Raw genomic sequence first — 16930 nt, 5'->3', positions numbered from 1 at the left:
TAGTTCAGTATGTGATCGCCCTATATGGAAAAAGGCCCAAAGTGTGCACATGTATCTGCTTAACCCGAATGTCTTCCTGGAATGTATGTTACTGTGTGGGCAGGTATGTGAATGTGTATGTTAGACATAGTTTTACATTATCTCTTGGTAGAACCTATGAAGAAATCTAGGAGGAGTCTGATGTTTTTCATGATACAAGATGTTTTACATTGATAGGAATATCACACGTAAAGTTCATTGGTAAGAGGATACGCACACAGAATTGTAAACACGTTTACAGAGGAGAATTACGATGGTAAATAAAATATGATCTATACATTCCAACGGAACGTGGAGCACATCATAAGCTACACAAGTATGTACAGAAAAACACTGATAACCCCCATGTCAGATTCCGGTGTAGCTATATTATGGCACAATGCTTGCTTGTGTCTGCTGTGCTGTAGCACTGAACTAAAGTCAATTCAAAATGGGATAATAGCTTCTTAATTCGGAGGTCTTACAAGACAAAGGTAGTAGTTTTTATTAAAAATCTGTTTCTCTCTGTAGTTTATTCTTTTCTCTGTCATTTCTAAAACACAATACAACTAGTGAAACAAATCAGTGTCCAGCCACATAAACCACTAGTTCATTTCATCTAATCAAGTGCACTGTACAGATGATCTGAAAATCCAATGCCCCAATCAATGCTTACTCTAACCTACACCAGCCAAGGCCGAGTATGACATGAAAACATTTCAGCTCAAAAATACTTCGAAAGGCAGTTTGATTTTGCTTTAAAAACAAATGGCCGCAGCTCACAACCTTTTTTACCTTTGGCCTCATATTTTACCAGATCTGAGAATATAAACACTTAAACATATGTCCATGTTGTAGCACTTTTAGTATCTTCTGGACCTCTACCAGTAATCTTACACTAAGCTATCATGAAAGGCTTTGGAAACACTGTATTAGCCCACGGTACGGTATGTCTACAGAAGGCATTCACAGCATCTTGTTCCACTTTAGTATATCTTTTGCTCCACTCATCTATGCAATGAAGCTACTGCGCACTACCTCTGTTATAGAGAGCTATGGGAATGCCAAGGACCTGTGTCTTGCAGCAGTGTAAAAAGTCACTAGACAGAGACTGAGGGAAAGAGGCAACAGTGACAACTAAAACATGGCAGGCGACTACAATCCAACGAACCGCAGCTAGCCAATGATGAGACACATCTCCCTCTCCTTCTAGCTGGGAAAACAGTAACCATGCTGTCTATATTATTAGGGAGCTACTCATTATATATGTGGCTCCACAATATTTACATTACAACATAGGGCCTAATTCAGACCCGACCGCTGTAACGGCAGCGATCGCAGTCTGAAGCCATTTCAGGAGTGCGCAAGCACACCCAGTAAGACCCAGTGAGATGCGAAAACATCTCATTGGTGCAATCGCTTCGGTCGCGGGGCGTGAGCGGGCGTGCCAACGGCATTTGAATGCCATTGGTGGAGCGTGGTCCAGACAACGCAGGGATGTCCGATCTGTTGAGGGGGCGGGCCGCCGCGGATGCGGAGGTAGGGAGGTACTTGGCGGGTGCGAAAGCTTTGCCACCGTGGGAGTGCTTTTGCACCTGTGAACAGGGGAGGGGGAGGGGGGGGGGGGGGCATGCGGGGCGGACTAAAACTGTGCTGGGCATCCCCTTGCATTTCAGAGAAACTGATCGTAGATGTGCTAAATTTAGCACATCTACAATCAGGTCTGAGTCACCCCGTAGTCTTGAATCTCAATTTTACTTAATACGATGTCTATAAAAAAATCCATAATCCCCCAGCATATTCACTGTCCACAATGAGAGTGTGTGTGGCTGTGTGCTTGTTCATAGACTGTAGCCACATCATGATTAGGGTATGCCATATCCTCTGGGAGCATGACTGAAGATGTGTCCTCACTATTGGAGCAGTCACACCAAACAGCCCTTCTTAGCGCATCTGGTCCCCTTCAACTGACACGTGCATCTTAGTCATACAAATTAAACAATCAGACTAAACCGCTTAATGTGGTTGCACTGATTCATTTGATATGTGACAATTGTACATCTGTATGCGACAGAGTCTGAATCTGTATATGAAGCGCTACGATGCAGCAGTTTTTTTCACGCCAAGTTCCGTTGATTTTCATCTGCAACTCTGTACGTGTTTAAAATGAATTTGTGTGTGATTAAAGTCACAAAGTCACCGCCCGGCGTCTCTGGTACAGACTAAGTGTTGTTTTGCGGCATCTGTGGTGTAAATAAGATGCAAGTTTACAAAAAAAGACGCTATGCTACACCTCTCGGCGCAGCTCACTTGCTCCGGACGTCTTGAGGGTTAGTGTATGAGGACAATTCTGTAGCTATCCCCAACCCCCTTGGATTCCCCTAAGAAAAACTTTACTGCTAAACGCAACAGAGATCAGGACTGTCCTGTCAAAATCTGGATATTTGGGAGGTATGCTAACGTTTTTGCACAACAGACACATTTTACAGGTAATTTGTAAGTGCTGTCTCCTTCAGCATTCCTTCTAACATATTACAGATGTGTCCTCATACATCTAGCATTCACCATACATTCACCATGCGTCACGAGATACCCGGCGGGAGTGAACAGACGCGTCCCTGCTTGCTCTGAGCAACTTTTTCACCTGAAACTGCATCTTAGATGAAATGCAATGCACCTAGGACCCACAAGAAGACTGTGCTGATTAAGCTGATATGCGACACTTGGTGTGTGACTGAGTCTGTATATGAAGCACAATGGAACTTGAAGTGGAAAAAAGCTGCGTCCACTACATTGTAGCATTTTGTATACAGATTCAGAGACTCAGTCGAACACAGATATACAAGTGTCACATATCATATAAATCAGCACCGTCTACTGGTGCATTCTAGTTGCATTGCATTGCGACTAAGATGCATTTAAATAAAAAGAGGCACAAAAGACATCCAACTGTTGCAGAGTCTCATGAGACTTAGCGCGCCAAGAGGGGCTGTTTGGCAAGACTGCAGCTACACATTAATTTATCTTAAACACGTTGGCCATATGAAGTGGACTTGATGTTATGACATGTATGTAAACAAATAATTTGTTTATCTTACCTGCATTATGTTCATCCATAGAAAAAGCTTTATTCTCCATGTAGCTACGGGGTAACTGGATATCTTCTTCAAAAGGTGTTTCTCGCATCCGAGGCTGCGAGGTATCAAAATAATTAGTAGTGTTCTCTTGTGGTGCTGGCAGAATGGTACAATGGACCTCTATGATTGCGTGGAAAATAAGAAACACCCATCCACTTGATATCAGAGCAATGGCTAAAGTAGGATCATTCCACTGGTCTTTTCTCTTCAGCTCATTGTTGCCAAAAAGGTACATAGTCATCCAAGCTACCCAAATTAAAACAGAAAGAAAAGTTGTAATAATAAGGCATATTCCATTTTTTTTCCATTTCTGAAACTTTCCACACAGTGTAAAAAGGGAGAGACCCAAGGTAACAACCATGAGAAACATGACGTAGATTAAAACCATGACAAAATCCATTGGCTCATAGCTGCAAGCCATCTTCTTATCTCTGACGACTGTCAAGACAATCCACTCAGTAGCAATAATGACTTGAACCAACATGAGACATATGACCATTCCAACAAGATGCCACCCTGAAGGACTCTTGCCATGCCGGACAAGCCTACGAATCCTCCAGCCTTGTGCAAGTAGGCATGAGAAGCACAGTGAAAAGAGGACCCCCCACAAGAACCTTCTACTGGAACAGATTGCTTCATCTTCTTGTATGATGAACGCAAAGGCCAAGCCAAACAGTCCCAGAGTTCCAAGAAGAAAGAGGAAATGTATTCCCAGTGGACTTTTCTTCTCTTTTTCTGTGATGAATGGAAGTCTTACCAGTAAGATCAACATTAGCAGCAAGGTTGTAAGCACACCTGCTCCAGCAACTGCCTCCACCACTATCCCCCAAATGGCATCCAGATCGCAAAGATATACGTAGCGTGGGAAGATGTCCAGTCCACAACCCCTTGATGTGGTAGAATTTTCAGTTGAGCCATAGCCAATCACGAAAAAGAAGAGTAGGATAACAGCTGGGTGGGTTTTCATGTTTCTGAATACAACAAAAAAAGTAGGAAATACATGTTATAAATGACTAGGTTTAGGATTATTCATGCCAGGATACTAAGCTCTACTTAAACTGATGTCTAACAACACTGCAGCATTGGAAAAGAATAGAGGGGACTAGCAGACTAAGGAGGAAATGTATCAAACCTTTTAAAGATTGGATAAAGCTGGGTACAAGCTATAAGGCCGGGTACACATCTGAACGATTTTGCCACTATACTGTATGTCGTTTCCGGCCAAATCAGAGTGACATATCAGCTAGATCGTATAGTGTGTACGCCCGATTACGCACGCCCGTGAGTTGTAAGAGATATCTTCTGGACAATCAGAAGATATTATGTACGATGTAATGCTGAAAGCAGCAAGGCATGGTACATCGCACCGTCGTGCCACTGCAGTGTGTACAGGTGGCATGATATTTTTGCCCGTCAGATTGTCTGGGAACTTATCGTTATCATTCTGATGCGTACCCGGCCTATGATATATTGTATCATTCCAAATAGGATCGGAATGAAATATCATACACATTGTTGTTCATCGCATCTTCCCATCTGATGTGCTGCACGTCAGATTGGACGATCCATGGGAGACCGCGGTATAGTTACATGCAACAGGTAGCAATACATTTTGCTGTCATACAGAATGTCGGGCAGTGTGTATGGTGGATGCGATGCATCGTTACGACACATAGCCGCATTGCAGGGTCACACCATTGCATCGGCAATTAGCTTCTACCGATCATTTTATAGCATGTACTTGATAATTGCTACCTCGAAGCTGATTGGTAGCTATTGCCAACTATTGGCTATTCTCCACTTCTCCACTTTTTAGAAGGTTTGATACATTTCCACTATTACACAATTGTAACCCAAAGAAAGATAGTAGTGTGCCTACTGACTAAACTGCCTGACTAAACTTAACTGCTTGCAATGCATTACAGCACGTTTCTCTTTGCACTTTATTTTTAAAGGCACACCAACCCTATATTGCAATGGTTTTCCATATGACTTGTCACATTATAAAAATATATATATATATATATATATATATATATATATATATATATAAAACTGCTTTCCTTACATACTGTGACAACTTCTGCTACAGACAGCAACTAAAATCAACTAAAAGCCAATTTGAAGTTCAGAGATTCTCCTAGACTTGCAAGCTGACAATTCCTTTCCCCACCTCCATGGACCACTCCTTCCATTATATAGTTAGAATGATATAATTGTCTTATGTGGGGAGGAGGATAAGGGCAAAGTCGGACTGGCTGACCGGGGAAACCGCTTCCTGTCCATATCCATTCCCAATGTTTAGAAGCTCCTGGCTCTTTACACCCACTACCAGCATCTCAGGTGATTGCATGTGCAAGTGTAGAGAACCGGGGGGCCTCTAAACATTGTACCGGCATAAATGGACTGGAAGAGGTTCCCCGGTCAGCAAGTCCGACGCAGGATAAGAGTGGAAGGAAAGGTGAAAAAAGAAGTCCACCAAGGCAGGCTACCGATGAAATAGACTGTACTTCATAGTTCTTTTCCTGCATGCAATGTAAATATAAAAAAATAAACATTTAGAACAATATTCCTTTATATAAGGGTTTAGGAGTAAAGTCTCTGAAGTGTCAAGGCCCTTTCAAGCACACACAACACACATACTTTAAATATCACTTAAGTCAAGTTAATCTCTTGAAATACCATCTCAAACAAAACCTCACATACCAGAATGATGGGTTGGCACACTTCATGCAACCTGCTGCATTATTCAAGTACGTCACCTGTTTGATTAAGGAATTTGTAAACTGATGAGGCCCTAAAAAACGTAAAATTGAGTCTTCGTGTGCTTGTAATGAACTAAACCAGTGGCTCTCAAACTCGGTCCTCAGGACCCCACACAGTGCATGTTTTGCAGGTAACCCAGCAGGTGCACAGGTGTATTAATTACTCACTGACACATTGTAAAAGGTCCACAGGTGGAGCTAATTATTTCACTTGTGATTCTGTGAGGAGACCTGAAAAACATGCACCGTGTGGGGTCCTGAGGACCGAGTTTGAGAACCTGTGAACTAAACTTCTGAATGAGAATCCTTCTTATTTTCACTTGGGTTATCTCAATTTTTAATCTGTATTTATTATAGTGCAAAACAGCAGCTGAATTTATATTAAGGAACAGGTCAAGAATACAAAACAAAAAGTCCAATGACAATACATTGTGGGTTACACTGTAGAACGAACACTATGCAGAATTTAGAAAGTAACGATAACCATCTTAGAACAGTTATGTTTCAGAGAATTAGTTTGGGCAGTGTCTTACATAAGCCTGATACGCTATTATCTGAATAACACTGTGCATCAAAATATGAACCACATTCTCCTCAACAATTTTCTGATTAATAATCCATATGTTAATGTGTTGTTGTGACTATGTTATACACTGTGTGGTTTCCGGAGACTGTTATCCAGACAGCAATAACTGCACAGATTGAACATCCCCAAACCAATAATTACCTCAATGGCGACAAAACACCTTAACACCTTTATCTGCTGTTTTACTATTTTGGCAAATGAAAGCTTCATTCATGTAACATCTTCTCCTCTATGCACATCTCTGTCTGTGCATGTTTTCAATGTTTAACAGGATTACAGAGCACAATTTTGTTCTTGTGAAACTATATATGACTTGTATAAGGTACAAAACAAGTACTACCCCTTTCACATCGCACAAATAACCCGGTATCGACACGGCATATTGCCGTGTCGACACGGGCCAGTGTGCGATGTGAAAGCACTTTCGGCGAATTAGCGGGTCGCCTGACCCGGTAATTCAACCCGGTATAAAAGAAGGATTATACCCGGGTTGAATACCGGGTCAGGCGCAGTGTGAATGGGAGCCGCGTCGATGCAACACGGTTCCCATTCACAGCATAGGGAGAGGCGGCGCAGGAGATGAGCTCATCTCCCAGCGCCACCTCCACCCCTGCTGCTGCTGCGCCCCCCCCCCCGCTGCTATGGCAACCGACCCGGTATATTGCCGGGTCGGAAAGCCATCAAAGGAGACCAAATGCCGGATCCCACCCGGTAAGGACACGTTTCTCTTACCGGGTGGGATCCGGCATTTGCGATGTGAAAGCGGTATACGTGTGCTCCCGTGCTGACTCCAAGTTCTCGTGCAGGGGTTTTCATCTTCCTCAAAGACTCCCAACAGGTCAAGTTTTCAGGATTTCTGTTTGCAGAAAGAGATGGGACGATTACTGAAAAAAAGATTCAATCACCTTTGCTTGAATAAAGAAATCCTGAAAAAAATTAGCCGTTTGGGGTACTTAAGGACTGGAACTGAAAAGCTCTTGCCTTATGTAAAATAAAGATATGGGGCTGGATGTAATGGAGCTTCCGGACGAACTTGTACATTTTTTTTAAAGCAGCAAACATTTACAAGGCACAACCTTGTTTGCAAACAAAAAAAGTAAGCAATTGGGCAAAACCATGTTGCACTGCAGGCGGGGCAGATGTAACATGTGCAGAGAGAGTTAGATTTGGGTGGGTTACATTGTTTCTGTGCATGGCATACTTGCCTACCTGACCCTCTCCATGAGGGAGAAAATGCTCTGTTCCTGGACTTTCCTGGTAATGTATGATTGCCATCACCTGTGGTGAGCTAGTTAATTGATAAGAAAGGTGTTTCACCACAGGTGCTGGTAGAGGCGGATTGGCCACAGGGCTCAAAGGGAAGATTCCCGGTGGGCCGGCGCACCGGCGGGGCCTGTTTTGTTTGAGGACATGTGGTCCTTTTTATAGACATAATGAATAAGATGCAAAATAATTTGCATATATGAAAATTACTTTGCCACTTAGCCTGTGATTGCAGATGATCTAGTGTATGCTCTGTCTGCCTGCTTGGCTGACATATAAGATTGAGTGAATAGTGATTGAGATACTGGCCCTCATTCCGAGTTGATCGCTCGCTAGCTGCTTTTAGCAGTATTGCACACGCTAGGCCGCCGCCCTCTGGGAGTGTATCTTAGCTTAGCAGAATAGCGAACGAAAAATTAGCAGAACTGCTACTAAATAATTCTTAGCAGTTTCTGAGTAGCTCCAGACCTACTCCAAGATTGCGATCAGCTCAGTCCGTTTAGTTCCTGGTTTGACGTCACAAACACGCCCTGCGTTCGGCCAGCCACTCCCCCGTTTCTCCAGAAACGCCCCTTTCCTGTCAATCATTTACCGATCAGCAGTGCGACTGAGAAGCGCCGCAGAATCCTCAGCAATTCTGCTAAGTTTTTAGTTAAATAACTAAGCGCATGCGCCCTGCGTGCCATGCAATAAATCGCAGCATAGCGAAAATCGGCAACGAGCGAACAACTCGGAATGACCCCCACTGTTGGTGTAATAAGCAAGAAAATATATCTTTCTAAAGAATTATATAGTTTCCTAAATTCTAAAGGTGTATCATATAATGTGCTCATAATATTTAATTTTATTTCTTTTTAACTTCCCCCTTGATGCTGGACATGCCCACTATCTGGAAAGTCTTGGGGGGGAGGGTGCTGCTGCCATGGCCCATGGCTAGACCTTACACCTCTGCTGCTGCCCATGTGGGGCCACTAGTACAATTTTTTCCAGGGCCACTTTTTGTTCCCAATCTGCCCCTGGGTGCTGGCAATCATACATTACCAGGAAAGTCCAGGAACAGAGCATTTTCTCCCTCATGGAGAGGGTCAGGTAGGCAAGTATGATTTGCGTACAAACATAAATTAGGACCTGTATGTGTGTTTGTCCAATTCTACATTGAACTTGCCTTTATCTTGCTGACAAAAAGCACCTGTTTAAATCACGTGGGTTATTTATCCAAGGTGTTTGCAGGCAGAATCAAAGCAAACTGATTGCACTAAGGAAGGAACCTTGCTTTCTGTACAATGTTTAAACAGTTGCAATTTAACACACGATAAAAACCCTGCTCCTGTTTGTGCATACAGCATGGACAAATCTGTGCCAGGTCTAGCTTCATGTGATATGAGCAGGGCCTGATTAGCCGTGATCAAGCTGCAGCCTGGAGCGCTGGGTCCTGGGAAGGGGGGGCAGCACCGGCACAACAGATTCATTAGGTTTCTTTCTTCTTTTTTTTCACCTCTAAGCAGTGAAGGCGCCGCTCATTTCTGCCATCAACGGTGAATTGCCCTAAGCTGTCATCGGGGCCACCCCTGGTTTCAAGGGGGCGGCCCCATCTGTCACTAACACCCAGGCTAAGTTATGCAGGCAGCTAACAGCAAATCCGATGCTGTTAGCTGCCCTAAGGGGTCATTCCGAGTTGATCGCACGCTGCAACTTTTTGCAGCCTGTGCGATCAACTAGACGCCGTCTATAGGGGAGTGTTTTTTTGCATAGCAAGGCTGCGAGTGCAGCCCTGCTATGTAAAAAAAGTTTTGTGTAGAAAAAGACCAGGGTATGAGCTACTTACCCTGTGCGATGAATCAAGCATTGATGGTCCCGGAATTGACGTCAGACATCTGCCCTCCAAACGCCTGGACACGCCTGCGATCGCCACACTACTCCCAGAAAACGGTCAGTTGACGCCCCGGAATGCCTCCCTCCTGTCAATCTTCTTGCGGTCACCGCTGCAACCGCTTTCTTCGCTAGCGGCGTCGCTGCCTGGCGACGGCCGTCGCTGGGCAATGACGTGCCTGCGCAATGCGGCCGCAGCGCATGCACAGTTCCTACCCGATCGCACGGCTGCGACAAAGTGCAGCGTGCGATCGGATCGGAATGTCCCCCCTAGTGCGGTACTCTTAGCTTGGTCTCACAAGATCAGGCTAAGCACACAGACTGCACCTGTAGCTAACAGCATTGCTTATGCTGCCGTCTGTGTGCTGTGAAAACCTAAAGGAGAAAATAGGATTTTAATTACCTACCGGTAAATCCTTTTCTCGTAGTCCGTAGAGGATGCTGGGGTCCACATTAGTACCATTTGGTATAGATGGGTCCACTGGACACTTTAAGAGATTAATAGTGTGGGCTGGCTCCTCCCTCTATACCCCTCCTACCAGACTCAGTCTAGAAACTGTGCCCGAGGAGACAACATACTTTAAGAGAAGGAAATACACAGATAGTGGTGAGACTCACACAGCTCACACATACAACAAAAGGAAAGCCAAGCTAACCAACTTGGGGGGTCATTCCGAGTTGTTCGCTCGTTGCCGGTTTTCGCAACGGAGTGATTAAGGCAAAAATGCGCATGCGCATGGTACGCAGTGCGCATGCGGTAAGTATTTTAGCACAAAACTTAGTAGATTTACTCACGTCCGAACGAAGAATTTTCATCGTTGAAGTGATCGGAGTGTGATTGAAAGGAAATGGGTGTTTCTGGGCGGAAACTGGCCGTTTTCTGGGAGTGTGCGGAAAAACGCAGGCATGCCAGGAAAAAACGCAGGAGTGTCTGGAGAAACGGGGGAGTGGCTGGCCGAACGTGTTTGTGACGTCAAACCAGGAACGAAACGGCCTGAGCTGATCGCAATTTGTGAGTAGGTCTGGAGCTACTCAGAAACTGCTAAGAATTTTCTATTCGCAATTCTGCTAATCTTTCCTTCGCTATTCTGCTAAGCTAAGATACACTCCCAGAGGGCGGCGGCCTAGCGTGTGCAATGCTGCAAAAATCTGCTAGCGAGCGAACAACTCGGAATGACCCCCTTGGAACGATTCAGCAACGGCTGAACTAACAAACTGAACAAAGTAACAATGCAGGAATATGAAGCACTGGGCGGGCACCCAGCATCCTCTACGGACTGCGAGAAAAGGATTTACCGGTAGGTAATTAAAATCCTATTTTCTCTTACGTCCTAGAGGATGCTGGGGTCCACATTAGTACCATGGGGATGTACCAAAGCTCCCAGTACGGGAGGGAGATTGCTGAGGTTCCTGCAGAACTGATTGACCAAACTTTAGGTCCTCAGAGGCCAAAGTATTAAACTTGTAGAACTTAGCAAACGTGTTCGACCCTGACCAAGTAGCTGCTCGGCAAAGCTGTAAAGCCGAGACACCCCGGGCAGCCGCCCAGGAAGAACCCACTTTACGAGTAGAGTGGGCCTTAACAGATTTCGGACACAGCAAGCCTGCCATAGAATAAGCATGCTGGATAGTGAACCTAATCCAGCGAGAAATTGTCTGCTTAAAATAAGAATTTACTCACCGGTAATTCTATTTCTCGTAGTCCGTAGTGGATGCTGGGTACTCCGTAAGGACCATGGGGAATAGACGGGCTCCGCAGGAGACTGGGCACTCTTAAAAGAAAGATTAGGTACTATATCTGGTGCGCACTGGCTCCTCCCTCTATGCCCCTCCTCCATACCTCAGTTAGGGAAACTGTGCTCGGAAGAGCTGACATTACTAGGAAAGGATTTGGAATCCAGGGTAAGACTCATACCAGCCACACCAATCACACCGTACAACTTGTGATAACTATACCCAGTTAACAGTATGAATAACAACTGAGTCTCATTCAACAGATGGCTCATAACAATAACCCTTTAGTTAAGCAATAACTATATTCAAGTATTGCAGAAAATCTGCACTTGGGACGGGCTCCCAGCATCCACTACGGACTACGAGAAATAGAATTACCGGTGTGTAAATTCTTATTTTCTCTGACGTCCTAGTGGATGCTGGGTACTCCGTAAGGACCATGGGGATTATACCAAAGCTCCCAAATGGGCGGGAGAGTGCGGATGACTCTGCAGCACCGAATGAGCAAACTCAAGGTCCTCCTCAGCCAGGGTATCAAACTTGTAGAATTTTGCAAAAGTGTTTGATCCCGACCAAGTAGCACCTCGGCAAAGTTGTAAAGCCGAGACCCCTCGGGCAGCCGCCCAAGAAGAGCCCACCTTCCTCGTGGAATGGGCTTTTACTGATTTAGGATGCGGCAGTCCAGCCGCAGAATGTGCAAGTTGAATCGTGCTACAGATCCAGCGAGCAATAGTCTGCCCTGAAGCAGGAGCACCCAGCTTGTTGAGTGCATGCAGGATAAACAGCGAGTCAGTTTTTCTGACTCTAGCCGTCCTGGAAACATAGATTTTCAGGGCCCGGACTACGTCCAGCAACTTGGAATCCTCCAAGTCCCGAGTAGCCGCAGGCACCACAATAGGTTGGTTCAAATGAAACGCTGATACCACCTTTGGGAGAAATTGGGGACGAGTCCTCAATTCTGCCCTGTCCATATGGAAAATCAGATATGGGCTTTTACAGGACAAAGCCGCCAATTCTGACACAAGCCTAGCTGAGGCCAAGGCCAACAGCATGACTACCTTCCACGTGAGATACTTCAACTCCACGGTCTGAAGTGGCTCAAACCAATGTAATTTTAGGAAATCCAACACTACGTTGAGATCCCAAGGTGCCACTGGAGGCACAAAAGGGGGCTGAATATGCAGCACTCCCTTAACAAACGTCTGAACTTCAGGCAGTGAAGCCAGTTCTTTTTGAAAGAAAATAGACAGGGCCGAAATCTGGACTTTAATGGATCCCAATTTTAGGCCCATAGTCACTCCTGACTGTAGGAAGTGCAGAAATCGACCCAGCTGAAATTCCCCTGTTGGGGCCTTCATGGCCTCACACCAAGCAACATATTTTCGCCATATGCGGTGATACTGTTTTGCTGTCACATCCTTCCTAGCTTTAATCAGCGTAGGAATGACTTCAACCGGAATGCCCTTTTCCAATAGGATCCGGCGTTCAACCGCCATGCCGCCAAACGCAGCCGCGGTAAGTCTTGGAACAGACAGGGCCCCTGCTGTAGCAGGTCCTGTCGGAGCGGCAGAGGCCAAGGGTCCTCTGAGATCAATTCTTGTAGTTCCGGGTACCAAGTTCTTCTTGGCCAATCCGGAACGATGAGTATAGTTCTTACTCCTCTCTTTCTTATTATCCTCAGTACCTTTGGTATGAGAGGAAGAGGAGGGAACACATAAACCGACTGGTACACCCACGGTGTCACTAGAGCGTCCACAGCTATCGCCTGAGGGTCCCTTGACCTGGCGCAATATCTTTTTAGCTTTTTGTTGAGGCGGGACGCCATCATGTCCACCTGTGGCCTTTCCCAACGATTTACAATCAGCTGGAAGACTTCTGGATGAAGTCCCCACTCTCCCGGGTGGAGGTCGTGCCTGCTGAGGAAGTCTGCTTCACAGTTGTCCACACCCGGAATGAACACCGCTGACAGTGCTAGCACGTGATTCTCCGCCCATCGGAGAATCGTTGTGGCTTCTGCCATCGCCATCCTGCTTCTTGTGCCACCCTGTCGGTTTACATGGGCGACAGCCGTGATGTTGTCTGACTGAATCAGCACCGGCTGGTTTTGAAGCAGGGATTCTGCTTGACTTAGGGCATTGTAAATGGCCCTTAGTTCCAGAATATTTATGTGTAGGGAAGTCTCCTGACTCGACCATTGTCCTTGGAAGTTTCTTCCCTGAGTGACTGCTCCCCAACCTCGGAGGCTTGCATCCGTGGTCACCAGGACCCAGTCCTGAATGCCGAATCTGCGGCCCTCGAGAAGATGAGCACTCTGCAGCCACCACAGCAGAGACACCCTGGCCCTCGGGGACAGGGTGATCAGCCGATGCATCTGAAGATGCGATCCGGACCACTTGTCTAACAGATCCCACTGAAAGATCCTTGCATGGAACCTGCCGAAGGGAATTGCTTCGTAAGAAGCTACCATCTTTCCCAGGACTCGCGTGCAGTGATGCACCGACACCTGTTTTGGTTTCAGGAGGTCTCTGACCAGAGATGACAACTCCTTGGCCTTCTCCTCCGGGAGAAACACCTTCTTCTGTTCTGTGTCCAGAATCATACCCAGGAACAGCAGACGCGTCGTAGGAACCAGCTGCGACTTTGGGATATTCAGAATCCAGCCGTGCTGTTGTAGCACTTCCCGAGATAGTGCTACTCCGACCAACTACTGCTCCTTGGACCTTGCCTTTATAAGGAGATCGTCCAAGTACGGGATAATTATAACTCCCTTCTTTCGAAGGAGTATCATCATTTCGGCCATTACCTTGGTAAATACCCTCGGTGCCGTGGACAGACCAAACGGCAACGTCTGGAATTGGTAATGGTAGTCCTGTACCACAAACCTGAGGTACTCCTGGTGAGGTGGGTAAATGGGGACATGTAGGTAAGCATCCTTGATGTCCAGTGACACCATAAAATCCCCCTCTTCCAGGCTTGCAATAACCGCCCTGAGCGATTCCATTTTGAACTTGAACTTCCTTATATAAGTGTTCAAGGATTTCAAATTTAGAATGGGTCTCACCGAACCGTCTGGTTTCGGTACCACAAACATTGTGGAATAGTAACCCCGTCCCTGTTGAAGGAGGGGAACTTTGATTATCACCTGCTGAAGGAACAGCTTGTGAATTGCCGCCAGTACTACCTCCCTTTCCTTGGGAGTAGCTGGCAAGGCTGATTTGAGGTAACGGCGAGGGGGGGACGCCTCGAAGTCCAGCTTGTATCCCTGAGATACCACTTGTAGAACCCAGAGATCCACCTGTGAGCGAACCCACTGGTCGCTGAAGTTCCGGAGACGGGCCCCCACCGCACCTGGCTCCACCTGTGGAGCCCCAGCGTCATGCGGTGGACTTAGAGGAAGCAGGGGAGGATTTTTGTTCCTGGGAACTGGCTGTCTGGTGCAGCTTTTTCCCTCTACCCCTGCCTCTGGGCAGAAAGGACGCGCCTCTGACCCGCTTGCCTTTCTGAGGTCGAAAGGACTGTACTTGATAATATGGTGCTTTCTTAGGCTGTGAGGGAACCTGAGGTAAAAAAGTCGACTTCCCAGCTGTTGCTGTGGATACGAGGTCCGAGAGACCGTCCCCAAACAATTCCTCACCTTTATAAGGCAAAACTTCCATGTGCCTTTTAGAATCAGCATCACCTGTCCACTGCCGAGTCCATAATACTCTCCTGGCAGAAATGGACATTGCATTCATTCTCGATGCCAGCCGGCAAATGTCCCTCTGTGCATCCCTCATATACAAGACTACGTCTTTAATATGCTCTATGGTTAGCAAAATAGTATCCCTGTCAAGGGAATCAATGTTATCTGACAGGGAATCAGACCATGCTGCTGCAGCACTACACATCCATGCTGAAGCAATACCAGGTCTCAGTATAGTACCTGAGTGTGTATACACAGACTTCAGGATAGCCTCCTGCTTTCTATCTGCAGGCTCCTTTAAGGCGGCCGTATCCTGAGACGGCAGTGCCACCTTTTTTGATAAGCGTGTGAGCGCCTTGTCCACCCTAGGGGATGTTTCCCAACGCAACCTGTCCGTTGGCGGGAAAGGGTACGCCATCAGTAACCTCTTAGAAATCACTAATTTCTTATCTGGGGAACACCACGCTTCTTCACACAATTCATTTAACTCATCAGATGGGGGAAAAGTCACTGGCTGCTTTTTCTCCCCAAACATAATACCCTTTTTTGTGGTAACCGGGTTAATGTCAGAAATGTGCAACACATTTTTCATTGCCGTAATCATGCATCTGATGGCCCTTGTGGATTGTACATTTGTCTCATCCTCGTCTACACTGGAGTCAGACTCCGTGTCGACATCTGTGTCTGCCATCTGAGGTAGCGGGCGTTTTTGAGCCCCTGATGGCCTCTGAGACGCCTGGGCAGGCTCGGGCTGAGATGCCGGCTGTCCCAAAGCTGTTACGTAATCGAACCTTTTATGCAAGGAGTTGACACTGTCGGTTAATACCTTCCACATATCCATCCACTCTGGTGTCGGCCCCGCAGGGGGCGACATCACACTTATCGGCTCCTGCTCCGCCTCCACGTAAGCGTCCTCATCAAACATGTCGACACAGCCGTACTGACACACCGCACACACACACAGGGAATGCTCTGACTGAGGACAGGACCCCACAAAGTCCTTTGGGGAGACAGAGAGAGAGTATGCCAGCACACACCAGAGCGCTATATAACAGAGGGATTTACACTAATACAAAGTGAATTTTCCCCAAATAGCTGCTTATATCACCTTTTGCGCCTAAATTTATGTGCCCCCCCTCTCTTTTTTACCCTTCTCGTAGTGTATACTGCAGGGGAGAGCCTGGGGAGCGTCCTTCCAGCGGAGCTGTGAAGAGAAAATGGCGCTGGCTGTGCTGAGGAAGATAGCCCCTTCAGCGGCGGGCTTCTCCCGCTTTTTTAATAATATTTATGGCGGGGGATTAGGCACATATACAGTTTATAACTGTATTATGTGCATTTTGCCAAGAAGGTATACATATTGCAGCCCAGGGCGCCCCCCCCCCCCCCCCCAGCGCCCTGCACCCACCAGTGACCGGAGCGTGTGGTGTGCTGTGGGAGCAATGGCGCACAGCTGCAGTGCTGTGCGCTACCTTATTGAAGACCGGAGTCTTCAGCCGCCGATTTTCTCCTGGTTCTTCCGTCTTCTGGCTCTGCAAGGGGGACGGCGGCGCGGCTCCGGGAACGGACGATCGAGGTCGGGCCCTGTGTTCGATCCCTCTGGAGCTAATGGTGTCCAGTAGCCTTAGAAGCACAAGCTAGCTGCAAGCAGGTAGGTTTGCTTCTCTCCCCTCAGTCCCTCGTAGCAGTGAGTCTGTTGCCAGCAGATCTCACTGAAAATAAAAAACCTAACAAATACTTTCTTTTCTAGTGAGCTCAGGAGAGCCCACTAAGTGCATCCAGCTCTGGCCGGGCACAGATTCTAACTGAGGTCTGGAGGAGGGGCATAGAGGGAGGAGCCAGTGCACACCAGATATAGTACCTAATCTTTCTTTTAAGA

At 46.6% G+C, this 16930-nt stretch overlaps 1 protein-coding gene across 2 annotated transcripts in view; it reads right to left on the bottom strand.

Annotated features, from left to right (window-relative positions):
• GPRC5B (G protein-coupled receptor class C group 5 member B) overlaps nucleotides 1-16930 on the bottom strand; it is a 155461-nt gene that overhangs the window by 83717 nt on the left and 54814 nt on the right. For both annotated transcript variants that reach the window (XM_063934439.1, XM_063934440.1), the window contains exon 2: nucleotides 3117-4126. In XM_063934439.1, coding sequence (XP_063790509.1) covers nucleotides 3117-4122 — 1006 coding nt within the window. In that variant the 5' untranslated portion in view covers nucleotides 4123-4126. The remainder of the gene's footprint in view (nucleotides 1-3116; nucleotides 4127-16930) is intronic.

The sequence above is a fragment of the Pseudophryne corroboree genome, chromosome 7 (genome assembly GCF_028390025.1).
Source record: "Pseudophryne corroboree isolate aPseCor3 chromosome 7, aPseCor3.hap2, whole genome shotgun sequence".
NCBI classification, from domain to species: Eukaryota; Metazoa; Chordata; class Amphibia; order Anura; family Myobatrachidae; genus Pseudophryne; species Pseudophryne corroboree.
Note: the sequence above shows the minus strand (reverse complement) of the source record. Positions and strands in the feature narration are given on the sequence as shown.